Below are 27,444 nucleotides of genomic sequence, written 5' to 3' on the forward strand. Positions count from 1 at the left end.
ACAACGGGGGGACAAGAAAGAAAAGCAAATAAAGAGGTGTCAAAGAATGAAAGGCCATAATAACCTGTCTTTTACTGAAATACATGTTTTGTCAAGATTTTTTAGATTTCATGCACTGTAAATAAGCTGTAGATAGCAGTTATGACTTATCATTTAAAACAAGGAAAATAAATCTTATAAATGAAGACACCAAATATAAATAACACCAGTTAAGTATTGTATATATTCTTTTCTTATTTATTTTCCCCCATAACTATTGACTGTAACCATTGTCTAACCAGCTTCTACTTTGTCCCTACAATGGTACCATTATGGCTCAAATAATGCTCAGTGAAATTAACAGTGAGTGAATTAAAGTGAAAGAGATATTGTGTAACGCTTTAACATTTTCTTTGCTTTTATATAGTATGTTTGCTTTCATATGAGTGTGTGTGTGTGTGTGTGCGTGTGTGCGTGTGTGCGTGTGTGCGAACGCGTGCGTGTATCCGTGTCTGTGCGAGGTTTTTAGTGTGTGTGTGTGTGCGTGTGTGTGTGAGGTCTGGTGATCTGGCTTCAGCTGAAGTTAGTTTGCTCTTCTCTCTGTTCCTGTTTGGATGGTTATTTCGACGCAAAATGAACTTCGGATGAACATTTAAGAAAACTTTAAATCTGCATGAGTTCCGAGGACAACGATTATTCGCACAAATGGTGAAGTTTAAATCAAAGTTTCTGAATTTGAGTTATTTATTTAGCGTTGTAGTTTGACGCTGTTTATAGCATTAGCTTTAGCTTCTGTTGAACTTTACTGTCACGTAGAGCGAAAGGCTGTTAAAACACTCACCAGCTAAATGCAACTATATATCTATAAACTCTTTATTATGCTTTATGAACATATTTGTATGTTTATATTTGGTCTTTAAAAATGAAGTTTCAAGCTGAAGTCATTATGTGAGATTAGTTAGCAGAAGTTAGCTGAGTTAACGTTAGCTTCATAAGCGGAGATTCAGACACTTTTTTTTTTTTTTTTTTTTATACTTTCACTACTGAAACTTTAAAAAAAACGGTCTTTCTCACCATGAGGGGGGAACTTTTAAAACAAACCACCTGTTTTGGATAGTTAACGCTTCCTGACACCCGTCAATAATTTTGACATGTGTTCAAATAACTGAATGTACATCTTAAAATCTTCTATACTTCATTTAAAATAATATGCTTATAAAAGTATAAGTATCTGAACCAATTAAATTATGCTATTAAACAGTTTGCTAATAGATGTTTTTGTTGTCTTTATAAAATGCCTTTAAGTTATTATTTATCTGTCTAACTGTTGCTGTCTAAGCTTAGGTGTGCTGTTATTAATCTCATGTTGTTCTGGTTTCTATTATTTTTCAGGAGGATGTGTACCTCAGGTCTGCTGTAAAACTGAATCTGGGTCATTAAAGTAGTAAATCCTCCAGTCCGACAGCATGGATCTGCTGGGCCGGTCCGGAGGGGAGATTCAGCGCAGAAACCCACAGAACGACTTTGAGCTTATCCAGAGAGTTGGGAGTGGAACCTATGGAGATGTGTATAAGGTACTGGCCCCATTATAACTGGGATGCATGAGACGACTCTATTATATAGCAAACATTAATATATGTACGTACGTATATGTGTGCAATTAATATTTGACTTCAATTTTAGCCAGTAACAGTTTATTAATGTGATTATGTGGTGGTAATGTTTCCATTTTGGGTCAGAAATTTTACCTGGAGTCATCAGTCTTAGGTGCTTCGGTTGCCAGTTGATACAGAGGGCTACTGAAATGATCAGTAGCAAGACAAATTAATAATGTGTTTATCTGTTTAATATTGTTATTTTTTTTTTAGCTGTTTAGGGAACCTAATGCTCTTAAAAATGTGGGAATTTCATATTCAGGAAATGTTTGGCTTTTGCACACGTGGAATATTTCCTGCATAAATTATAGCACTGAATCTAAAGAGACTCATTCCTGACCGTGTGTTATCCCAGCATGTGTTCATTTACTGCCTTTCCAAATCCCTCAAGAGAAAAAGGCCATATAAGGTCAGAAAATGTCTCAGTAGTAGCTCCTTAGAAGAATAACTTTTCAGTGTATTAATGACATATGTGGCTGGTTGTTTCCATGAAAAGAACCATTTGGTTTTAACTTCATGTAAATAGACCTAGCGAGCACTCCTGCAAAGTTTTACAGAGATATATGTGACCATGGGCCACAAAAGCAGTCTTAAGTGTCAATTTTTCAAAATTGAGATTTATACATCATCTGAAAGCTGAATAAATTAGCTTTCCATTGATGTATGGTTTATTAGGATCGGACAATATTTTAGCCGACATACAACTATTTGTATATCTGTAATCTGAGGGTGCAAAAAATAAAAAATAAAAATACTGATAAAATCGCCTATGAAGTTGTCCAAATGAATTCGTAGCAATGTATATTACTAATCAACAATTAAGTTTTTATATATTTGCAGTAGGAAATTAAAAAAATATCTTAATTGAACACGATATTTACATAATATCCTAATGATTTTGGCATAAAAGAAAAAGCTTTAATTTTGACCCATACAATGACTTTTTGGCTATTGCTACAAATATACCTCAGCAACTTAAGACTGGTTTTGTGGTCCAGGGTCACATATAGAAAAACTCTAGCAACCAATCACTGCTCACGTTTTAGTGGCATGTTTTTTACACATGCACACGCAATTCTTCAGAAAAGGTTAAAATCTATTTTGTGGGTTATTCTGGCTAAAAACTGAATTAATTTTTGGGAGTTTTGCTCATAAGTTTTTGCTGAGAAATGCAGTAGAAATAAATATTTGAAAATGAAAAGGGCATGTGGGATCTGTGAGTTCTCATTCTGAATTATGCTCAAGAGATTTAATAAATTAAAAAAAAAAAAAAATCATACTTGATCTCATGGAAACTTTGATCAAAGATTTATTAACTGCATTTGGCTGAGTCTGAGTGCAACATGAGTGTTTAATTTGTTTATTTGGAGACTAAACACACACACACATTGTCCCCCAGGAATTTGGATGTAGCCGGCGGTCTGGAAGTGCTTGGAAATCTGGTGAATGTTGTAGTTTCCATTCATTCAGCAGAGTGTGTGTGTGTGTGTGTAGGTCTGCGTATTACATTCACTGCTTCTGTTATTGTTCACTGGACACACTTCCTGGCTGGGTGTGTGGCTGCTGGTTATGTGGATGATCTGAGGGTTCAGCATTGATCCGTCCGATTTAGGGTCCTAAGTTTATTGTTTACTGAAACCTAAAACCATTATATCTCAGTTTTAAATTTTTTTGCTTAAGTGTATTCAGGATTGAGGAAAAACAAAACAGAATTTAGAGAAAAATATAACATTTCAAAGAGCCCTAAATAGAACAAAAAAACAGCTTTTTAACACAAACAGAAGCGATAGTCTTTTTTTAATTATGAAAAATTTTAGCTTTGCTGGTTTACTGGTCACAAACTAGCTTAAAAATTGTATTCTAAAGCATAATGGGTTACAGAATATAGTTTAAAGTTGCATTAAGGTTAGTTAACTGTATTCATAATGATTTAGGGCTATGGTTAGCGTAATCTCGGCTGCTTAGTAATAAAATGTAGTTACCTGGTTCAGGGAACTGATAACTTTCATGGTGCTACTGTGTGCTTTACTGTACAGTAAAGATAGTACAAAGCAGTCATACCGATTTACTTTGTTGTGTGTTATCGATGGACGGCATTAAATGAATTGGTGGTACATGTGGTGTGCTGTGTTTTTCTCACTGAGACTCAGGCCACATGTAACTTCCTTCTAAGCACTTGTTTTTCTAACCCAGATGTGGATATGTCTAGCTACTCATGTTGTTTCACACATTCACACACAATCATACTGGCCTGTTTATCTGGCTCTGTTTTAAGATAAACACTTTTTATGAACAGCTAAATCACACCTGCAGGTTATATGGCAATCTGCAGAGCTCACTCAGTCACAAAAACCCCTGAGAATGTCTGAGAAATGCATAAAATCTTATAATGTCATAGATGTTTGTATGGTGAGTTTGAAATTTCACTTTTAAAGTTAATTAAAAAATCCATATCCATTAATCATAAACGTTAATGGAATTGGCAAGAAAAATTACTAGCAAATAAGTGTGTAAACCTTAAAGCTAGTTGTCTAAAATAGAGGTATTAAATAGACATTTCATCCAGGACAGCCCACAAGACTCTTTTCTGTGTGTGCTTAATCTGCTTATGTGTTTTGATGGCTGTCGTCCTACTTCCATTTGGAAGCGATGACTCTTTCCATCAGAGACACTGCTCTCACTTACACGCTCACATTCCAGTGTTTTGATCGGAAACTATTCTCACTCTCTCCTCTTTAAATCACTCTTCCCTTCTTGTGTTTGTATTCTGCAGGCTCGTAATATCTCTACTGGAGAGCTTGCAGCAGTGAAAATCATCAAACTTGAGCCCGGTGAGTATGAGGCCATTCTGTTGAGCTTGAGGAGGTGTGGTGTAAAGTCTGTGGCGTAGTTCGTTAGACACATCCTGTTTTGTTTTCACCAGTGGAGAATGAAAGGAGAAATGAATGGTTGTTTAGGTTGATGTACATGAACGCTAGCACCTCCTTTTCCCAACATTTTAAGAGAGTGTGAAGAGTTATGCAGGGTTTTTCCCTCGCTTGAAAATGGTCTTTGGTTGTAGCTCTCACACATGTCCAGTTGCAGTTAGTTCATAATAAACATTATGTATGTGCAAATTATAGCGTTTAAAGTTGGAGCTCCTTGAATTATAGACAAAACTGTTATTTTTCCCCCTTGTGTAAAAGCTGTTCCATTCTCATGCTCTCATGGCTTTGTTTGACTTCAAGTATCCCAAGAGATGACTTAAATCATTCAGAGCCAGATCAAAAGAAACAAACATTGTCATTGAAAGCACTTAGTAAAGTGGTCTAAACTCTCTGTAAGGTCGAAATATTTTAATTCAGTCATATATATTGGGTACTCATGTTAAAATGTATTTATTAAAATGGGATGATCAGCTATAAAGCTTACTGTTAATCAAAATAAAACTGAAATGACGATATGGTTTGTGTGATTGCATTGTAATTTTACAGTTGTACTATACGATTTATTATTATTGTTATACTGTTTTTCTTAATTGGTCTGTTTTTATTCCATAGTGACGTTTTACAATAGTAATATTTCTTGTTTAATTTAGTATTTTAATATTTGCTAATTATAACCATAATTTATTATTACCGGTATTTTTTTATTATTATTCAATTTGTGCCAAATTTGTGTCAAATTGTGCCAACATATTTGTTTGTTCATTTATTTTATTATTCATTTTTAAATTATTTAAAGTCTAATTTGGATTTTCCCCCTAAAATTTTGTTTCGTGTTTCACAATGGAAAAGAGATTCTCATAATTGAAATTTGAAAGTTTTCTGAAGAGCGTTTTGTGCCACACTTCAGTGAATACTTTAATATCTGCTTGTCACTTTATTGAGGGGACTGGTGGACATAACAGATTTATTATACAGGACCCACTTGACTTTAAAATAACATGCTGATATTTAAAGTATGAACATAGATTTGAACATCTCTAGTATTCTTGTACTAGGTAAAAAATAAAGTTTCACTTCCCATAGAGTTTCAAAGATGTGCCTTGAATTGCTGTTTAGTTGAGAACACTGGACTGTCAAATAGGTTTTCACCATACTCCATACACATGCCTGGCAGTTTCTAGTCTGTCTGAAAAGGTTAAGGCTAGAAGGGAATCAAGGAATACAGCTGCAGCTATTGGGCAAGCACACATCAATATGGTGTCATTTTTGTCATGCTAAACAACAATTACTGTATGTGCATTACTCTAAGGGGTAGGTTTAGGGTTGGGGTAGGTGTAAATGTTAATAAAACACAATCTAATAGATAGAAGATGTAATTAATTGTTTGTTTCTGGCTATAGCTGTATCCCTTCTAGCCACAACCCTCTGAAGACCTTGATTAGCTGGTTCTGGTGTGTTTAATTAGGATTAGGGCTAAACACTGCAGGGCAGTGGCCCTCCAGGAACAGGTTTGAACACCCCTGTTTGACACTTTTGAAGTGTTTCGCATCTTGTATAAAACCACAAAACAGGATATGAAGGCACAGTCATATAGAGAGGAAAGTGAATTCACCTACAAATTTGCCTCAACCCACTGACATTTTTCTTGGGCGGTTGCTGAAGAAATTGTAAATCTTTGGCATTGCTTATTACTAAACTTAACATCAGTTCATCATTTTTTCCACAGAGTGACTGGTTTGGATTGAGAATACTATGTAGAGAATGAAGTTACACAAGTTTCCTTTCTGATGCTTTCTGATTGCTTGAATTCTAACGTTACGTCTGTCCCAATAGAGGCTGACTGACCTTTTATAGTGAACTCAGTGAAGTGTGTGCATTTGTTTTTGTCAGATCACATGATGCTTTTGATTGGTTATCAGATTCCTTCAGTTGGTTGTGTCATTTTGCTTTTTCTGTAAGTGATCCAGTGTCTTGTGAAATCGTCTGAAGTTTTTGAGAAGGGAGGCACCAGAGGAGCATCTGGAACAAAGTGTGCTTGAAAAACAGGCAGAATCTGATAGCCACCTGAAAGCAGGTGTGAGCTCTTGTGTGTTTGTCTTTACAAGAAAGCTGACTCATTCTTGTATGTATAGGAGTCATCTTTAAAAGCCGTTTTTGTGTGTATCTGTTTGTGTTTGTGCAGAGTTGTGTGTGACCACCAATGGTATCTCATGGAGAACTGAGAAGCTGACTGTATTCACAACTTTTTTTTTTGCACTAGCCACACTCTTACCCTGCTGCAGGAAAAAAACCTTGACAAAAAACAACTTCGACTGAGCTGAGACACACTTGTTGATGTAGAGAACGGATTTCTTTCTTTGTTCATTGGCTTTTTAACACTCCACCCCTTAGAAATGATCCAGTCAGTGTTTCTAACCAGCAGGACGTCTGTCGAGAGCATTTTTTACTGTGGTATTCTGGGCTCTCGTTCCACTGTTGAGAGAGCATGGGTGGTTTTTGTCATAGTTCGGTTTGTGGAAATATTATATATGAATCCCAATGATAAAATATGCCAAGCATGACTAATTATAATGAAGTCATTAATTGTAAATAAGATTAAATAATGTTTACCCCTATTTTAATTTGGGATTAATTTGCTGATACTTTGTTCTAAATGTATCACAAACAGCTGGCTAATAGGTTTAGATCATGTGTTTCCCAAAGCATTTTGTGGGCTATTCTTGCAGCCTTTCTTTTGATCTCTTTTACACAAATTCCAATATATTGGCAATACTTGTTTCTGTCTAAAATCTGGTGGTTGTTTTTTTTTTGTTTTTTTTTTTTAGAAAATTAAGACATGTACAATTATACATTTAGCAGACACTTTTATCCAAAGTGACTTACAGTGCATTCAGGCCATTTTTTTTACCAGTATGTGTGTTCCCTGGGAATTTAACCCATGACCTTTTGCGCTGCTAACGCAGTGCTCTACCACTGACCCACAGAAACTCTAAAGAGATCTGGTAAGTGATGTTACAGTTGGATAAGAATGTCTTAAGAGAAGTGAAGCTTCTTCATGTAAGTCGCTTATTTAATTTTAAGTGTGTACCCAAATAAAGAGTTCACCTAATCTGTTCCTCATGCATTTCTTTCCAATCTGACAGTTTTAGTGCACAAGACAATTTAAAAAATCTTGTCTGATCTTCCTTGAAGACAAACCACATGTATTATCAGGGTTTGCTGCGGTGTCTTAAAAAGTCATACATTTTGTTTCAAATTTAAGGCCTTAACAAGTCTTAAATTGTACAAGAAAGTCTGAACCTGTTAACTGTCACCCGTCCACCCTGTGGGACGTCTACGTTTACTTCACTATACTACAATTAAATCTAATCTAATCTTGACAAACTATATATCATTGGAAAGATCTAAGACTCCCAAATATATATTTTCCCAATACTTTTTGTTAAAAATTATGTAGGAAAAGTAATCGATTAATGTATGACAAGAGTGCACCCTCAAAAATCTAAATTATAACTGGAGGTTTGACCTTTGTTTAACTTTTTTGTTGCCTTTTTCTCTATCACATTTTAGAAATCATCAGAAATGATATATTGACTGAAAACTTAAAAACTCAAAATTCATCCTTTAAAACCCATTTTAAAATCAGACATTGCATTACCATGAAAATGGTACATCAACATCATGTTACAAAATATTTTCGTTCATGAATTATACAAATTTAAGTTTGGATTGTGCACTACAAAGTCAATGTTCAAAAATGTGAGTGACAGTTAAGGGGTTAATTATGATTTCAAGAGGTCTTAAATTTGGGGATGGGAAGACCAGAATTGAGATATGCTGAATGTGAGGGTTAAACTTCAAAAAGCTAACATTATGATTTCATATGAAATTATTAAGTTCTATTACTGCTGTGAACTGACCACACAGAATATTAAGAATAAAAATTAAAAAAAAATCAAGAGTCAGCTGTCCATGGTAGTCCTTAAGATATCAACACAATAACACACTCAACAAAATATCATCTAATTATCTTTATCGATTAAATCCCAGAACATTTTGTAGATGTCTTTTATATATATATATATATATAATATAAATAATACACACCCCTAATATATTTAATTGAAATAATAATGTATTGATAATAATGGTTTAAATGAATATATTAATACATATTTTTGACTTTAAAGGCTGAAATGTAAAATGTATAATTTTTTTAAACTTATTTTTTTGTGAAAAACTTGTATCTGAACATATTGAAATAATAATGTATTGATAATAATGGTTTAAATTAATATATTAAAAATACTTTTGACTTTAAAGGCTGAAATGTAAAATGTATAATTTTTTTTAAAACTTAGTTTTTGTGAAAAACTTGTATCTGAACTGTAAATTATGCTTTTTAAAGTAATTTTATGGTAATTTATGATACTTTATATGGTACTATAGACATTGCTTTACCCCGCTCATATGGTATAGATTTTTTTTGTGTTCAGGTCTTAGAAAAAGGTCTTAAAAGTATTAAATTTGAGCTTAAAAATCCTGCAGAAACCCCATAGTGTAAGATACTTTACTGTTCAAAAGTTTGGTGTCTTTTTTTTAATTTATTTTTAGAAATTAAAGGGATAGTTCACCCAAAAATAAAAATTATGTCATTAATTACTCCGCAGCAGTCCAGTCCTTTTTAAAGCAAGACACTTCTGACGCTGTCTGTTGTTCAAGAGTGGCTTGACACAAGGAATGCAACAGCTGAAACCCATGTCTTGCATACGTTTGTGTGTAGTGGTTCTTGAAGCACTGACTCCAGCTGCAGTCCACTCTTTGTGAATCTCCCCCACATTTTTCAATAGGTTTTGTTTCACAATCCTCTCCAGGGTGCGGTTATCCCTATAGCGTGTACACTTTTTTTTTCTACCACATCTTTTCCTTCCCTTTGCCTCTTTATTAATGTGCTTGGACACAGAGCTCTGTGAACAGCCAGCCTCTTTTGCAATGACTTTTTGTGTTTTGCCCTCCTTGTGCAATGGTCGTCAGTGGTCGTCTTTTGGACAACTGTCAAGTCAGCAGTCTTCCCCATGATTGTGTAGCCTACAGAACTAGACTGAGAGACCATTTAAAGCTTTGCAGGTATTTTGAGTTAATTAGCTGATTAGCGTGTGGCACCAGGGGTCTTCAATATTGAACCTTTTCACAATATTTTAATTTTCTGAGATTCTGAATTTTGGATTTTCCTTAGTTGTCAGTTCTAAACATCAAAATTAAAAAAAACAAAACATTTGAAATATATCAGTATGTGTGTAATGAATGAATATAATATACAAGTTTCACATTTTGAATGGAATTAGTGAAATAAACTTTTTAATGATATTCTAATTCTATGATCAGCACCTGTAAATAGAAGCTGAAGCTTTGACTGAGGTCATTCACTTGTTCACAGTGTCTTATTTCCTGTAGAGTGAATGACACATAGTGCACAATGTAGGTGATAGGGAACGATTAAGACAGTAAATATGCTTTTTGGGTTGAGGCAATTGAGGTCTGGTTTTGCGTTGTGTCAGGCGAACTGCGGCAGCGCGCACTGTCTTATCTGGACTTTGGCTCTGGTCCGGAGTCACGATTGCACGGAGTGGATCATATGCATCGGCATATATTAAACCATTTTAAAACCACACAGCCTCAGCATGTTTATGATCACTATTTTGTTTGAATCTAGTGGGTAATCTTTTAGACTGTCACTTTTAAATGTGGCTTTACCAAGCTCAGTGGCTCTAGACATAAGCAGATATTAACAAAATGCTATTGGTTATTTTAAAAAGGGAGCGGGGCTGCTCGATATGTCCCGCCCTGTCTTCCTGTTTCATTTGAAACTGCCAAGGCGCTTCAGGAGGCCTTTTAACAATACAAAGGCAGATCCCTTTAGCACAGTTGATGACGCTTTGAGTGGTCAAGAATATTCCAATGTTCATCCTTTTGATTCCTCTGTCCTCATTTCCTTTCCTTACATCCTGCCCTCGTATCCTAAGGGGGGTGAGCTAAAACGCTAGGAAAGGTAGCGAGGAAAGGAAATGTGGATGCACAACTAAGAAATGAGAAGCACCCAGTATCAGCTTTCCATTGTAACATCGCTAAAGGTAAATATGAGGGTGACATCTAGGGAAGACTAATGATAAGATTCACTTTAAACATGTTTTAAATGTTTAACTATCGATTCGCAGAATTTCAGAATCAATATTTTATCGACGTCTTTTTTTTTTTGCCCTTCCCTAGTAATGACTACTGAAAATTCAGTTTTGTCATCACAGTAATAATTACAATTTTAAAGATTTTAAAATATTACTGCAATACTTTGTACTGTATGGTTTAAAAACACTTACTTGTATACATTTCCAGGAATTTAAAAACGCACAAATGGTAAATTCCATGTGTTTGTAAGAAATTTCTGCATTATAAGCATATAACCTGCAAGAATGAGTAAAATTATATGCAGTACCTGCAATTCTAAATTGAATAGCTGCTTAGAAGATATTACTGCCCCAAAACTTTTGAACTGTAGTGTATTTTAAAGAATGTCAGTGGGATCCACTGCAAATGATGACACAATTCTCATTATTAGGTGAACTATTTCTTACAAATATTTGATCTGCATTACTGTGTGAATTCAGGATATTTGTGATATTTGTAAAGAATGTCAATTCAAAATGATTGCATGGTGATGAATAACAGCAGGATAAATAATCTTATAGAGTGGTGTATCCTCCTCCAAACTGTAATTAGTTTTGTGCTTGTGGGAATTCTAATCCAAAAGATTGAGGAGCTGGGTGATTGTAACAAAAGGGGACTGGTTTAGTCATGGCTAGCTTGATTTATTGCAACTGACACTACTAAATACTAACAGCTTGTTTTCTGAGAAGTGCATCGAGCTCAGAGGAAGCTGCCTGAGTTCAGCTTTCAGCAGACAAACCCTCAGGCCCAGCTACTGTCTTCGACACACACAGGCTCACATTATCTCACAGACACACACTCTTGGGCATGGCCTGTTTGTCTTGAGCGGAGAGGAAGTGGTCAGAGCTGGTAGGCTTGACTTCATAGCTGTGCTGATTCTTGTTTGTCACATACACACACACACACACACACACATACAGTTTGATGCTATAGATGTCCTAGGAATGAGGTGTTAAAATGCAAAAGTGTGATGCTACAGGTGTGCTAGGAATGAGGTGTTAAAATGCAAAAGTGTGACTGACTGTTCCTTCCAGTCATTACTTTTCTGACCACAATGTTTTTTTTTTTCATCGCATCATAGAGTCATGTGAAACAGAGGTGGTTTTGTTTTGTGTGCGACTTTGTAAGTTAAAGGTCTGCAGCAGAATAGAGAAGTGGCTACAGCCGGTTAACATCCATTATTGGGTTGAGGTTATACAATGTATCGAAAGGCTGTTTTTGGAAACTACATTTACCTCTGTCTTCATATTTCAAAACAGTCTTTACAATGTAATGATCTTACTCAAAAATCTAGTTATTCATATTTCACTTTGTTGTATATTTTTAAGAGAAGAAACGTTTCTCCATCGTATTTGCATTTTCTTTTTTTATCTATTAAATAGTATGCTATCATCATGAGTGATGAGATTTTCTGCTGTCGTGAACCGATCGAGAGATTCGTATGTACAGGAAACAGCACCACCTGCAGGAAACAATGCAGAGTATATAGTGTATCACAGCTATCAAGTCGTAAACAGATCATGTGCTCGGACAAAAATGCCAGGTCTTTGAGTCACACAATTAATGAAAGCTGTTTAAAACGTAAAGGTGTGTGAGTCACTCCTGTAATGAAGCAGTTTGTGAAGTTTGAAGTGTGTGAGTTTGACTGATAGCATCTTTAATCTTCTTTCATATGTCACATCATGATACATTGAAATATTTGATTTGAGATCTGCCTTTAATGTATTTTCTTATTTTTTTTCTTAGAAATTATATACAAAGCAGTAAGTGTTATAATACACGTTTAATAAAGCGTATTTATAAAGTGTTCATACTAAAAAATAAATCCACAAACTCCAGTTCAACTCAGTCTGAAACACATATTAATAATAGGGATAATGACACATCCGGCAAATATGCTGGTCATAAATTATACATTGACAGTTTTAGATGCATTTGTGAAGAGATCTGAGTGTGTCATGATGTGTGTTGGTATTTACACGGATTCAGAAGGAAGCGAATTATCCGTGACGAGAGACGAGGGGAAACCCATCACACGTACAGGCTTTATTTAGCATCAGAGATCAAAGAGTGAAGGAGTTCCAGCTCTGGAAGTCTTTTTTTGTGTGTGGTAACTAAATCACAAAAATATGCTCAGGAGAAGTAAATGAAAACCGATAAGTTCTCCCTCATTTCGTGATCATAATAATAATCACTCTCAGCACTCAACATTCATGCTGTCCATACCGGATTTGAGCACTCTGTTTTTCTTTTCATGGTTTTTATTTATACTGCTCTCATATATTGATTCCTCTCTCTCAGGTGATGATTTCTCAATCATCCAGCAAGAGATTTTTATGGTGAAGGAATGCACCCATCACAACATTGTGGCTTACTTTGGCAGCTACCTCTGGTAACAAATACATTTTATTGAGATTATAAAACATAAGATTTCAGATATTCACAAGATTAAAGATTTATTTAAATAACCCACATTTAAACTTAAAGATCTCTCCGTTTCATTCTAGCCGTGAGAAGTTGTGGATTTGTATGGAATACTGCGGTGGAGGATCCTTACAAGACATTTATCATGGTATATTGGTTGTGTGAAGAAAATATGCACCCTCCATTTTTTTTTTATCCTGTTACTGCTAAATACGTGCGTGTTTGTGTACATGTGCAGTTACAGGTCCGCTCTCAGAAATTCAGATTGCCTATGTGTGCAGAGAGACGTTACAGGTAAGATTGTTCACACCTCCACATGGTCTAATGCTGTTAAGAATTTTTGTATTATAAAATTAACCCTTTAAACAACTTGAATCAATTTGTGTGTGTGTGTGTGTGTGTGTGTGTGTCTGTGTTTTAGGGTCTCGCTTATCTGCACTCCAAAAGCAAAATGCACAGAGACATCAAGGTAACATGGTTTCATAACCACTATATGTGTTTATTATATTGGCATTATGCCTATCTTTCTCATGCCAGTTAATAACTGTCAACTTATTGTGCAATAGGGAGCGAATATTCTGCTCACCGACAATGGAGATGTCAAATTAGGTGAGAGGTGTCACGCTATGATTTCAGGGTGTGTTTTTGTGTTACTGAATTTGAATGTAAAAAAAAAATTCCTGTTTTGCAGCGGACTTTGGAGTGGCTGCTAAAATAACGGCCACCATGGCAAAAAGGAAATCTTTCATTGGGACGCCCTACTGGTAAGACCTGTTCTGTGATAATGAAGCAGCCTCATTTAAATATGCTTGGTATACATATTCTTTTCAGCACAAATCAAACATCAAACATTGATCAGACATTCAAACATGGCAATAATTTCCTTATTCAGATTGAACGGCTTATTCAGGATCTCTGTGAACTATAACTTACTGTTGTGACAACACAGTCAGCTAGATGAGGGTAGACACACAAAGTGCACATGAAGTTCAGCTCATGAGACAAAAATGCAGCTCTACAAGTTTCCGTAAACAGGAGCGTTTTATAACATCTTGTGACTTAATCAGACATTGTGTGTATTTCTGCTCATGATGAGTTTTGATAACCGAGCACACAGCACTACACGGTTAAGAAACCATTTCCCCTCATTTATAAAAAGTCTGATCAGACCATAAGTTGTTTTTGAAAGAGGCCTTCTAAGGTCACAAAGGTTGTAACTGTTGGATTAAAAATCCTGCTTAAAACAGAAATGTTGTGAAATATTATTGCAAGTAAAAGACCTATTTTCTATTTGAATGTATTTTTAAATGTCATTTACTCATGTGATGGTTCTGGTGTCACACCATCATTCAAAGATGCTTATTAGGTGCTCAAGAAACATTTATGATTACTAACAACATTGAATAGGCATTCATATCTTTTAAAAAGAAAAAACTTCTCAATATTAGTTCACGTGTCTTGTCTGCTCTGTGTTTGTGTTCCTAGGATGGCTCCAGAGGTGGCGGCAGTGGAGAAGAATGGAGGTTATAATCATCTGTGTGATATCTGGGCTGTTGGAATCACATCCATAGAACTGGCAGAGCTACAGCCGCCCATGTTTGACCTCCATCCCATGAGGTTTAAAGACACTCTCTTCTTGCCAATGAGCAGACATGTTTTTAATCAATGCATTTGCTCCGGGCCCAGAGTTATAGTGAATCTTAATAACTTAATTATGTGCAAAAATCCTCTTTGTCCTCAGCCAAGATAATTAACCATAAGACTACCACCAAATTCTCATATAATTGCTCAGAGATTTGTATCTTTCTGTGATCTCCTCCTTTCTTCCTATTTGTGTGTGTGTGTGTATGTCCAGGGCTCTATTTCTGATGTCTAAAAGCAACTTCCAGCCACCCAAGCTAAAGGACAAGACCAAATGGTGAGTCTCTCTGACCTGTTTGTATGTGTATGTTTGCGCATTGGCGTACTAGAGAAATATAGTGTGTGTTCTGAATGAGTGTTTTACAAGTAAAATCCCCTGCTCCTGTTTCTTTCCCTTTCGGTTTTAACGGTCTTGCTTTTCTGCAGGTCTACAGCCTTCCATAACTTTGTTAAAATTTCCCTCACAAAGAACCCGAAGAAGAGGCCAACGGCTGAGAAGCTGCTCTCGGTAAAAATGTCCTCTCTACATCTCCATTTTATCAGTTAGTGATTCTTCACAATAAAGCTCTTTAACTCATTCAGTGGAAGTTTATGTGCATATGCAATGAAATATAAACATTTGATTAAAAATGGAGTAAAATTGGTAGTTTTGAATAATTACAATTTGAAATAACTTTTTTTGAATTGGCAGTATGCTGCTGTAAAGAGTATCACAATCAAAAAAATATGCTATGATGTGTAATATTAAAAATGTTCAACACACACCTTCCGTCAATATCAATAATTTTCTTGATTAAATTCCTCTGTACTGTTATCTTTGACTGTCTGATTCCTACATCACATTCAGCCGCTTACACTACTTTGTCTCTGTGTTTGCATGCAGCACTTATTCGTGGCTCAGACAGGTTTGACTCGACGGTTAGCTTTAGAGCTACTTGATAAGATGAACAACCCAGATAACCATCAATCTCACTTCAGTCAGGGGGATGAAGATGACTTTGAGGTAACTCAATGTGCATGTGTGCGTGTGTTTGTGATGTGCATGTATGAAAGAGATGGCAAGTTAGTATGTAAATTTACTCTGTGAGAGTTTGTGTGTAAATGGGTTAGAGTTTCAGTGTATGAGTAAATGTGTGCAAACAATTGTCTGTGGTGGTATACATAGTTTTACTATGATTCTTTCTCTGGTCCGCAGCCGCTCTCAGAACGCCACACCATCCGCTCGTCCCACAGCAGGAGCTCTCGTGCTGAAAAGACCAAGTCTCAGATCAACTGTACGTGAATCACAGGCCTGAGAATGATTATGAGTGTCTCACTGACTTACCTATACCCAATGAACCCCGAAACAGTTCCACCGGCTGACAGAATGTATTTTGTGTGCTCCATTTAGTGCCGACTAGAAATAGTACATTTCATTATATAATACTAGTCATTTTAACTAAGTAATAGCTTTACTAAAAGTTACTCCTTGGGATCCAAATGGAGTAAGTTTGACACATGGCATCAAATGAGGAGCCTGGTGCCTGTGGTTAAAGATTTGTTTAACTGATCTGTTGTATTTGTCAGATGAGAATTTGTGATGGTTTAAGATTTAAAATGGCATAACATTGGTACTCTGTAATTTGTATAGTTTGTATAGAAAATGAATCTAAATGTGGTTAATATGAAACAATCTCCCATTGGGGGAATTTAGGGATGTCCTCATTTTGTTTTATTTTTTATTCTAACACTGCAAAGTTTTAGTTGATTGTTAGGATGTAGGTTATGGGCTTGTAGAAGTCTATCATATGTCCTTGTTTAGCTAATTCAACATGTTTAACCTTTACGGATGAACATGATGTACCACCACACACTCCAGACCACATTTATAATAAGTGGCATCTCTTGGTCTTATTCTGCTCTTGAAGAGTTTTAGCTCGTATTATTAGTTCGGATAGAAATGCATAGTCTTGAGCCCCCCTGTGGCGGAGATGTGGTACTTCAAGTTTAGACTTTAGCTTAAACTTTGTCACAATTTTTGTTCAAAGCACCCCAATAGTGTTGAACAGAATGTAAAAAAAAATTGCAGAATGCAAATAAATGACGGTGAAATGTTTTTGTCTTGTCTATGGCATGCTAGGTTAAGAAGTGCAGTAATGTGTTTTCTCTTGTCTCTGTCTTTCAGTTGATAGGCTTAAGTTTGAGCCCCCCATGAAGAAGGAGACTGAAGCAAGTGCTGAGATGGTGAGAAAAGCATTGCATAGTCCAGATTGTCAATACATCACTAATATTAATCAAACAGACAAAACACACATACACTACAGAATCAAACTCCCGTTCAATAAGAATATTAGTGTCATTGTTTGGGAGTAATTAACTATTTGCCCAGAACAGGTATGCAATGAAACCTGACTTGCATGTTTTGAAACTGTATATGTATGGTTCTTTCATTTAGGATGTAACGAAGGACAATGATTTCTCCTCCCCCTGGAGCCCATTCACAGAGGGTCCCATCACCTCCAGGTAACCATTAAAAGTTTTCTTTGTGACTTTATGAACAATTTGATTCCTGCTTCTGCCACCGGCATGAAAAAACCCCAAGCAGTCATTTCCCTGTTCTGTCTGCCTCGTTTCTCTGACGTCCCCACAAGTCTGCGCACTTCCTCCTTTCTCGCTTGAGCTCTGCTTGCATCCCCTCTACTTTGACTGGTCTGTTGTGTTTTTGTTCCCCGTTTTCCTTTACTTTTCCCTTTTGTGCACTCCTCCACTGAAGGAGTCTTCTGAAGAGCGTTGAGGATGAGTTATTTATACGGTAAAGAATTGGTTTGTGTAGATGTTTTTTAACAGAACAAAGGAAACCTCCATGCAGGTTTTAAAATTAACTCTCGCAAAGAGTCCAAATAAAGTAAACATTAATGCATGTTGTAAATCATTGCAATACAAAAGGTAAAATGCTAAATATGGTATCACAGTAAAAAAAAAAATAATTATGTTTGAACAAATTTGTTCCATTATTCAGTTTCTTGAACAAAATTGTTCCATTATTCAGTTTCTAAGTAACTAATTAGCTTATTAATATTGTCTCTTTCGGTCCATTTCTCTCTCTTGTCCGTCTCTGAAGAGGGCACTTGGCTCCATTAGAAGATGCTTTTGAGGATGTTGATCTGTAAGTGTGGCTACTCTTACACTTTTAACTTTTTTAAAAACTTTATATTCTTCTGGGGCTTGCTTGTAAGATAAATCATATTCTGTCAAATCAGCATGGGAAAAAATATGTGCCTTAAAAATTGCTAAATTAATCACAGGCAAAAAACAATTAAGTCATTCTATTCTTTTTCACTCCATTTCATCTCCCCCCTCTCAGTTCAACTCTTAAACAGGGAGTGCCACCACCGCTTCCTCCTAAGGTAACTGTGAACGTGTGTGTAAGTGTGCGAATACCTAATATAAATAAAATAATTTTATTGGTGTGATTTTCAAATTCATATTTTTATCAGCCCTCTCAGGCTCGGTCAAGCAGTGTGTCTGATGAGTTTGGTTTGAGCGACGGGGCTCAGACGGTGCGGAGGTTCACGGGCTCTGATAACGGGTCTGTACCAGTGTATCGCAGACAGAGCACACCTGAGAGAGGAAGTAACACAGAACACACCCACTCAGACTACATGTCTGTGAGCGTCAGCAGCCCAGGGCTGCTCGTACACACCGCCAACCACGGTAAGACACACACACACACGCGCGCGCTTATTCTCCAAATCATGTTTATTCACAAAATACTGTTTATGTACCACTTTCATATAGATGTATTGGAAAGTATGTTGATTAAGAAAGATTTTTAATGTTTCTGAAAGAAGTCTGTAAGGCTTACCAAACTGGTGAAATTGGTGTAAATTGCTCATCTGGTGCAATATACAAAAGTATTTGACCACTGAAGTTGACCATATTTAAAATCTGAATGACATATTAAAAAAAAACAAAAAACATAATAAATTACTGAATATTTCCAATTTCTCTTTTACTTTCTGTAGAGGAAGACTCAGATGAAAGTGTAAATGGAGATGTTTCAAAATCACCTCCCGGCCGTCCCCAGAGGAAAGAGAGAAAAGATTTTCCTGTAAGTGTGTGCTTGGGTATTTGTCCTGCCGAGACGAGTGTGACGCATGAAAAGAATGTTGTGTGAATGTTGTACTCATTTTTCTGTTTTCTTATTATAGAAACCTGCTATTAACGGCCTGCCGCCCACTCCCAAAGTCCTGGTGAGTGACATCATCACACATCACTTAAGCTGAACTAAATGCTAATATCTACCAATCTCACTATTCATCAGCTATTTGCTCACTCCGTTATTTTAATTCTGTATTTTATAGCTGTTATAAACTTACATATTACCTCTCTTTGTGTCTGTAGATGGGAGCTTGCTTCTCAAAGGTTTTTGATGGTTGTCCTCTTAAAATTAACTGTGCCACTTCATGGATTCACCCAGAAACAAAAGGTAATGTGCAGATAACCGATGAATGTCTGTCTGATAAGTGTAGTGTTTTAGTGTCTTCTTTATGTATAGTGTAAGTCTGTAATCCTCACCAATGCTGCATTTATTTTGATCAAAAATACAGTAACGCAGTAATATTTTAAAATATTGCTCAAATTTAAAATAACTGTTTAGTGTTTTAATGCATTTTTATAATCACATGGTCATATAATATCACATAGCACAAAAAAAATACTAAAGCTAGGCTATATATATAAAATGAATAAATATGAGATGTATATTTTTACTTAAATAGTAAATAAAGAAAATGAAAGAAAAATAGTTTTGGTTCATTTTTGTGCTGTGCGAAAGGAAACAAAGATGGCAGAAAGCGGCATCCTATTTTTCTGTAGGCCTGTTTTAAAAAAAAACAAACAAAGATTTGTTTTTATTATGAATGTACACAAAAGCAAGCATTTTACATTTCCCATTATCTTAGTTGTTTCCACTGTTAGAAGGAAAAAATTTAAGTGATTGCGCCAGCGCACTACATTGACAATTCAGCCTGTCCTTTATCTTAGTAAAATAGTCAGTCAAACATATGGGAAAAAAACACACTGCTCAGTTTAAATATGTAGTAAAATCTCAAGTTAAGCATTATCACCGTACCGCCATGATGTTATGAAAAACATTTTGTTTTATGTGGATATTGGAACACGAGTGATGTACATAATAATATTTTGACATTCAAATACATCACGAATACGGAAACATTTGATTTGGTGTCAAATGAGAAACCCAATGTTGGTTTCAGTTTCAGTCGTTTATATAGCTTTAGCTTCCTAATAATTTTAATTCTTGATCTTTTATAAATGCTGTTAATTTGTGGTGGAGTGAGGGCAACTAAAGTAGCCTAGCTATGTTTACAGTGTTTACATTTTGTGGATGCATTAGGCCTATTTCTGAATGAGCCTGTTTTCTCTTAAAAAAAAAAAACAATTTTGTTTTAATGTTTATCGTATTTTAACCATGTGGCAAACCTTTTAAAATATTTAAATGAATTAGTGAAAATAAAAACTTTTTAAACAGTGTATCTGATTGTATTAACCAGTCCAACTTTTTGTAGTCTGTTAACAGTTAACTGGTTAAAATAAGCAGCCGTAGTTGAAAGCAGTTGTCCTGCTTAGTAGTAGTAGTAGTTGTTTGTTGTTGTTTTTTTATGATTCTTTAATATCAGCCTGTAAACACTACTTTTGGTTATTGTTTTTTTTTTTTTAGACCAGTATCTGATATTTGGCACTGAAGACGGAATCTACACTCTGAACCTAAATGAGCTGCATGAAGCCTCCATGGAGCAGGTACAGCCTAAACTCTGACTTTCACCTTTACCCTTGACCTTGAATAGCTGACAGGTCCATGAACTCATCACATGCTGTTTTGATGTGTTTCAGTTGTTTCCACGGCGATGCACATGGCTGTACATAATCAATAATAATCTGATGTCATTATCAGGTGAGTGAGAGTGATGTGGGAGCGGCTCTTCTGTCTTTCTGTTACTGAGATTCTCTGCAGTACCTACATGATCCCTGTCTGTCTGTTTCTCTCTGTTCACGGCTGATTTCACTGCTTGCTGGCTCTTCTAATGCCTAAATCACCATAATCAGAAGGTAAAATTTCAATCCTCTGTCCTCTAGACCCACACGCACACACTAATATCACATCATCTTTCTGGCCTCATTCTTAATCTGATTTTGATTCAACTTGCATAACTACACAGCTCAGCTTTTCCTTGTGCTGGGAGTAATGACTATTCATTTCTGCGGGGCAGCATTTTTCCATTCTCATCAGCACAAATGATATGAATTTTGTCATACGTTGGATATCCTGTGTGTAGTTATACACGGTGTATGGTACACATCTGATGTGTGTTATCTCTCGTTTAAAGGGAAGACGTTTCAATTGTATTCCCATAATTTGATTGGGCTGTTTGAACAGCTCAGGAAACCTGGACTGGCCACTCAGTTCCACACCCACAGATTCCCTGACAGGATACTGCCCAGGTACACACACACAATTTTGTATATTCTTATATTATTCTTTTTATTATCTGTGTCCTGTCTTGTCATTCTGTTGCACTGTGGAGCTTCTGTCACTAAAACAAATGCCTTAAATACATAAGGAATACATACATTCCTAATATACTTACATTAATCCTAATATACAGTATAATTTTTTAATTAAGCTGAGATATAGCACTATAAATTCTTAATTACTTAAGTACTTTTAACTCCATTGTACTTTAAATTACCCCTGCTACTAAATAAATAAAGCTGTTTTTTTTTTTTTTTAAAAATGGGCAAAAAGAGACCTCCGAGCTACATTTTTGTTTTAGAATTCTTTTTAATCCCTGCATGACTTTAGTCATACGTTATAAATATAAGTTATAGTTTAAAAACAGTGCTATCATTGTTATATAACAATGAGATTTGTCTACAAAGAGAAACATTGGAAAATAGGCATATTTATTCAAGACATTACTATATGACACAAATATGCATTTATTATTCTTTCAATCACCGCTAGAAAGGCCAACTTCACCATGATGAACTTAAAATTGGGTTCTATTATTTTTCCTCAACAAAAATTTGATACGAACAGAGGGGAAACTATTAGCAACGCCAACATATCAACAAAGCTAATGTTTTCTGTTAGTTCAAGCTCAAACTAAGAAAAGTAAAACCAAACTGAACATGGTGTGTGTTTATGGGGTATCTCGGCAATGTTTCTCGGCGAGGGGAAGGGCATGGTGGAGGTGGGACTTAGGTAGACAAAATTATTGGATATTGTGATATTTTTTAATATATATATATATATATATATATATATATATATATATATATATATATATATATATAATTTTTATTTTTTTTGACATAGTCCATCCCTGTTTATCTATGTGCTATATTATTTGTTTAAATTTTGAAGTAGTTTTTATTTTTACATTTTCAGTTTTAGTAATTATGTACTTGTCATTTTAATATTTTTATTTTACTTTTTATTTTAGCTTTAGTAATTTTAGAATTTCAACTTGTACTTTAATAGAAATTTAATAATAGTTTTTATTTAATTTCAGATTTCTTTCAGTTTTTCCAAATGTATTTTTAATTGTAGTTAACAGTTAACACACTGTTGTCTGCTTCACAGGAGGTTTGCTCTCACCACCAAGATCCCAGACACCAAGGGATGCCACAAGTGTTGCATCGGTAAAGCTTTAAACATACACTCCTTTATGAACGCACACACTCGGACTGAGTTTGATCTGCTCACTTTCTCTTTCTCTCAGTGCGGAATCCGTACACAGGTCACAAGTATCTCTGTGGAGCTTTGCAGTCTGGGATTGTTTTGCTGCAGTGGTACGAACCCATGGAGAGATTCATGCTCATAAAGGTTAGACACACACAAAAAACTGTATTTGCAAACCAGAAGGAAAGTTGAATTAAATCCCGACTGAATAAAGCAAAAGATGGCATATGACATTAAGAAGCTTTTAAATCTCTCTCTCTCTCACATAGCACTTTGATTTCCCGTTACCGAGTCCGCTGCGTGTGTTTGAGATGCTGGTGGTCCCTGAGCAGGAGTATCCTCTGATGTGTGTGGCGGTCAGTAAGGGCACTGAGCCGGGACAGGTGGTTCGCTTCCAGACCATCAATCTCAATTCCTGCTCCTCTTGGTTCACTGAGATCGGCTCAGGTGTGGCTCTCTCTCAAACACAGTTTATTCTGGTTTTTTTTATACTGTCCTATACCATGCTAGCAAACTACCTAATAACCTAGTAAAACAAAGTGATGGTGTATTTATCTGTCTGTAGGAGGTAACCAGGTCGATGCGATCCATGTGACACAGTTAGAGAGAGACACCGTGCTTGTGTGCCTGGACAGTGAGTGAAATATCATCCAACATATGATAAACATTATTTTACCAAAAACAAAAATGATTAAATATTTCTAATGTTGTCTCTCTTCTTGTGTTTGTATAGAGAACGTAAAAATAGTGAACTTGCAGGGAAAGCTGAAGTCTAATAAGAAACTGGCGTCTGAGCTGAGCTTCGATTTCTGTGTCGACTCTGTAGGTGAGAGATCCACTTCTGCACTCATCCAGCTGTGATATGCTTTTATTCTGTTGTGTAGTGTGTTGATGGATGTGTGTAACCTTATATATGTGTGTGTTTGTCAGTGTGTCTCCAGGACAGTGTTCTGGCCTTCTGGAAACATGGGATGCAAGGGAAGAACTTCAAATCAAACGAGGTAAACGCAGACATGGTGCCAACATTGCATTATTAGTGTATATTTATTTTATCTGTTCATGCATTCAAACCTATGATGTGAGCACAAGCACTCTTTCTGGTGAAACTTATATATGCGTGTGTGTGTGAGCGCACGCGCATACAGTGATATGTATTTGTATTATGTGTGTGAGGTTTTGTTTCATGTTTCTTGGCTCTGCAGCATGTAATAGAAGTACAATAAAAGGACAAAGGTCTTCTGGAGGTGAAGGACTGTCTTTATGAAATATGATAGTGTTTGTGTGTGCGTGTGAGACATAGATGACAGGGTTTGATGGATGATGTAAAATTCATGTACAATCAGAAAGCTCCAGCTGGCCAGAGAGTAATGGATTAAATTATTCAGCTGTTTTTCTCCTCTCTGACTCCAATGAAAAGCGGTCGGCACCTACACCCCTCAAAAGAGTATGAGAGAGAGTGTGTGTGTGTGGGGGGGGGGGGGGTTGAGGTGTACAGCCTGCCAGGTGGTGCACCTGCATTGCCAACCATTGTATTTTGAGAACATGACCCACGTTTGATATTTTCGCCCATTATTAAAACTTTTTGGGATAAGAGAACATCTAAGTAGGAGGTTGTGGTCTATCATTATTAAATGAATAGTTCACCCAAAAATGAAAATTTGCTGAAAATCTACTAACCCTCAGGCAATCCAAGATGTAGATGAGTTTGTTTCTTCATCAGAACAGATTTGGAGAAAATTATCCTCTGCAGTGAATGGGTGCCGTCAAAATGAGAGTCCAAGCAGCTGATAAAAACATAGAAATCGACACAAATCCTTTATTAAGACACTTTTAACTTCAAACCATTATTTCTAGACATAATGTCAGAGTCCATAATAATGCTTCTTAAAATAAAAAAGTCCATCTCACATCAAAATCCACTACAGAGGATCCATTGTTGATCAAGTGATGTAATGCTGGACCTTTTCTTCTGCAGGTGTACAGTTGTTTATTAAAGGATATTTCCACTTGTTTGCAGGTGACACAGGAGATTTCAGACCCAAGCAGAGTGTTCAGACTCCTGGGATCAGACAGGTTAGAACTAGATCAAATCATTTCTGTCTCTCTCTTGCCTTACATCATCACTCTTTTACTTCGATTTTTTTCGTCTCTGTCTCCTGGAAACATTACTGTCTGCCACCATGTCTTCCCAGAAACTCTGCATGTAGCCTTTTTACTTTCGCACATACAGTGGACAGAAATAGAGGCATGAGGAGGAAAAAAGCCAACAGGGAGAATGTAGTGTCTCTGCTGAGTTTGTTTCTATAGTGAGGGAAGCCCTGGGTTAGGTTTATGTGGGGGACCTGAGCTCTGTGTGACATACGGGGTTAAATTAGGTCTGTCAATTTAACACTCAAGCTGACTGATGAGGTTCTGCTGTCTCCGTTAGTTAGACTTGTAGTTTTTACTGGTCCCAGTTACAAGGGGGGTGGTTTGTTTTTTAACAGTTTTAAAAATGTGTTTTATGCTCACCAAAAATAAATAACAAAACGTAATATTGTGAAATTATTAAAATTTAAAATAACAATCAAATAACAATCTAAAATAATGTAATTTATTGCTAAGGTCAAAGCTAAATTTTCAGCAGCCATTATTCCCAGCTTCAGCGTCATGTGATTTTTCATTAAATGATTCTAATATAATGATTTGGTGCTCAGGAGACATTTATTATTATTATAATCAATGCACTTTAACATCTTTTGTAAAAATATTAAAAAAAAACTAGAATTTTTTGGTTGGTGGGTTTTTTTTTAATGATGAATAAACAATTTGAAAGAACAAGCCTTTATTTCAAAGTGAAATCTTTTGGAAGCTTGTAAATGTCTTTCACATTTAATGCACCCTTGCTGATTAAAATATTAATTTCTTTTTTAAAGCCTTTCTGATTCCAAAATTTTCAATGGTAGTATGTATTTTTGCCCACTATTCTTCTTCATTAACAAAATAAGTGTCCAGGCTCTTAGGGTTGTCATTAATTAAATAAATTATAAGTGAATAAAATGCAATAAAAAAAAGACATCAGCAAAAAAAAAAAGACAATTCTTACATTCAGAAATGGCTTAAAGGGGGTACATTTATATGTAAATAAAACAAGCATTATATTGACAGCAGTTTTCTGAGGCCACATTTTAATGTATATTCAATGCTTTACTTGTCTTGTACTTTGTGTGTGTGTGTGTGTGTGTGTGTGTGTGCGCGCATGTGTGCTTTGGCCACAGAAACGTATCTGTGACACCATACATTGATGCCACATAAACAATGGCCCTGCACCACCCCAAAACCCTCTTTAGCGCATTCTGTCTCTCTCTTTCACTCTCCCTCTGAGATCTCCATATTTTATTTACACTGGCAGTGCCAAGCTGGTGTCTCCGTGCTGTAATTTCATCTGAGGACACGACCAGCCTCCCGCTTGCACCAACCTCACGCAACCCCTCGACATTTGCATAATCATGGCTTTCTTCCACACTTTCACACTCATCTCCGCTTTATGGCACATGTTGATTTTGAGAAGTGTATTTGTGTATTAATATTTGTGTGTATTTTAGGGTTGTTGTTTTGGAGAGCCGGCCTACAGATAACCCTACTGCTCTCAGTAACCTCTACATCCTGGCTGGACATGAGAACAGTTATTAGCTCCGCCTCCTTCAGCCGTTCAGGCCCGCAGTACCCATGATGCATTCGTTCCGGAACGGCACCGACGCTGGACAACCACAGCTGAGCTGATGTGCAGACTGTGTTTATTGCTAAATCTCACTGCAGCCTTATGCCATATGCTGCCCACCGCCAGAGACAGCCAGACGTCTCGCCACTTCGGGCATCCAGAATCAAACAGCATGCAGATCTACAGCAGCCAGTCAGATTTTTGTAAATCAAGCAAGCAATCGCCAGAGATGCAGGCAATAGTGCTGTTAAATACCTGTTTTTTAAACTGTATTAAATATTGTAATCATTCTAAACATTTAAAAAACATTAAAGCTGTAAAGATAGAACATTGAGCAAAATGCGTTGCTGCTCAAAAAGTGCCATATAAGGGAACGGTTTTATTAAATATAACTAACTTTGGAGGTTTCGTGTTAATTGTAGATTTAAAATGTCAGGTTTTCATGCCGGCTAATGGGGAGAGTTTTGGGAGAATGAGTGAGTGTTATTTATTCAGCTGAGTCATGTGAGTGAAGCATCTCGCCCTCATGTTACTGAGTGAATATTTTTCTGCTGCAGGTCATTTTCTCTCGGTTTGTTGTTGCTCTTTTATTTTTTCCAGCTTGAGTAATATTTTAAAATTTCAGTTATCTCTTTTTAAAAGTAAGTTTAATTCGATACTTGCACCTTGTAAGCACTTTTGTACATGTTCTTTTTGTATTTAAAAATGACAAAACATGGGAGATGTGAGGTTGCTGTGATATCTCAAGTGTTTCCGTTGCTTTGGTTTTAATGTATGCAGCTTTTGTAATAAAAAGGCAATTGTTAACACTTTGGGATTTTTGTCAAAATCATCAATACACAAGAATATAATCAAAATCTCTCAAAACCAACATATTTGGATATACTCCCAGTGGGGAAAAAAAGGTCCATACATGGACCAAACATTGGGGTAGTGTTGTACTAATTATTACAACTACAACAAAAAATACAAGTACACTATATGTGACCCTGTACCACAAAACCAGTCTTAAGTTCCACAGGTATATTTGTAGCTATTGTCAGTAAACAAAAATCAACACCCTTCCATGATACTGCTCTAAATGTATTAAAATCACAATGTTTTGACCCTAAGGTCATCGTAAGGCTAAAATACTTTATTGTTTGACGA

The 27,444-nt window shown here is 36.0% G+C and overlaps 1 protein-coding gene across 6 annotated transcripts; it reads left to right on the forward strand.

Annotated features, from left to right (window-relative positions):
• The first annotated feature begins 503 nt into the window (after positions 1–503).
• On the forward strand, positions 504–27,104 carry map4k5 (mitogen-activated protein kinase kinase kinase kinase 5). 6 transcript variants are annotated; one of them, XM_052572058.1, is made up of 33 exons: positions 504–687; positions 1,372–1,553; positions 4,408–4,465; positions 13,085–13,175; positions 13,291–13,355; positions 13,446–13,501; positions 13,629–13,676; positions 13,774–13,816; positions 13,899–13,971; positions 14,693–14,824; positions 15,063–15,125; positions 15,275–15,356; positions 15,732–15,851; positions 16,044–16,122; positions 17,013–17,071; positions 17,283–17,350; positions 17,949–17,993; positions 18,192–18,252; positions 18,325–18,541; positions 18,853–18,938; positions 19,039–19,080; positions 19,232–19,316; positions 20,571–20,650; positions 20,744–20,804; positions 21,235–21,352; positions 22,497–22,555; positions 22,636–22,739; positions 22,865–23,042; positions 23,161–23,229; positions 23,329–23,421; positions 23,526–23,596; positions 24,613–24,668; positions 26,180–27,104. In XM_052572058.1, the coding sequence occupies exons 2-33, from the start codon at positions 1,446–1,448 to the stop codon at positions 26,265–26,267; spliced, it is 2,658 nt and encodes an 885-aa protein (XP_052428018.1). In that variant the 5' UTR covers positions 504–687; positions 1,372–1,445; the 3' UTR covers positions 26,268–27,104. The 6 variants fall into 6 exon arrangements, with proteins under 6 accessions (XP_052428018.1, XP_052428019.1, XP_052428022.1 ...); XM_052572059.1 differs by having other exon boundaries at positions 21,238–21,352; XM_052572060.1 differs by having other exon boundaries at positions 506–687; positions 18,192–18,234.
• The last annotated feature ends 340 nt before the right edge of the window (positions 27,105–27,444 follow it).

This window comes from Carassius gibelio, chromosome B13 (assembly GCF_023724105.1).
Source record: "Carassius gibelio isolate Cgi1373 ecotype wild population from Czech Republic chromosome B13, carGib1.2-hapl.c, whole genome shotgun sequence".
NCBI lineage: Eukaryota > Metazoa > Chordata > Actinopteri > Cypriniformes > Cyprinidae > Carassius > Carassius gibelio.

Bases quoted from the DNA above. Each gene is read 5' to 3' on its own strand.
- map4k5 (XM_052572058.1), top strand. From the start codon at position 1,446: ATGGATCTGCTGGGCCGGTCCGGAGGGGAGATTCAGCGCAGAAACCCA. The intron at 15,852-16,043 runs GTAACTCAATGT...TCTGGTCCGCAG, and splicing joins GGGATGAAGATGACTTTGAG to CCGCTCTCAGAACGCCACAC. The intron at 23,230-23,328 runs GTGAGTGAAATA...GTGTTTGTATAG, and splicing joins CGTGCTTGTGTGCCTGGACA to AGAACGTAAAAATAGTGAAC.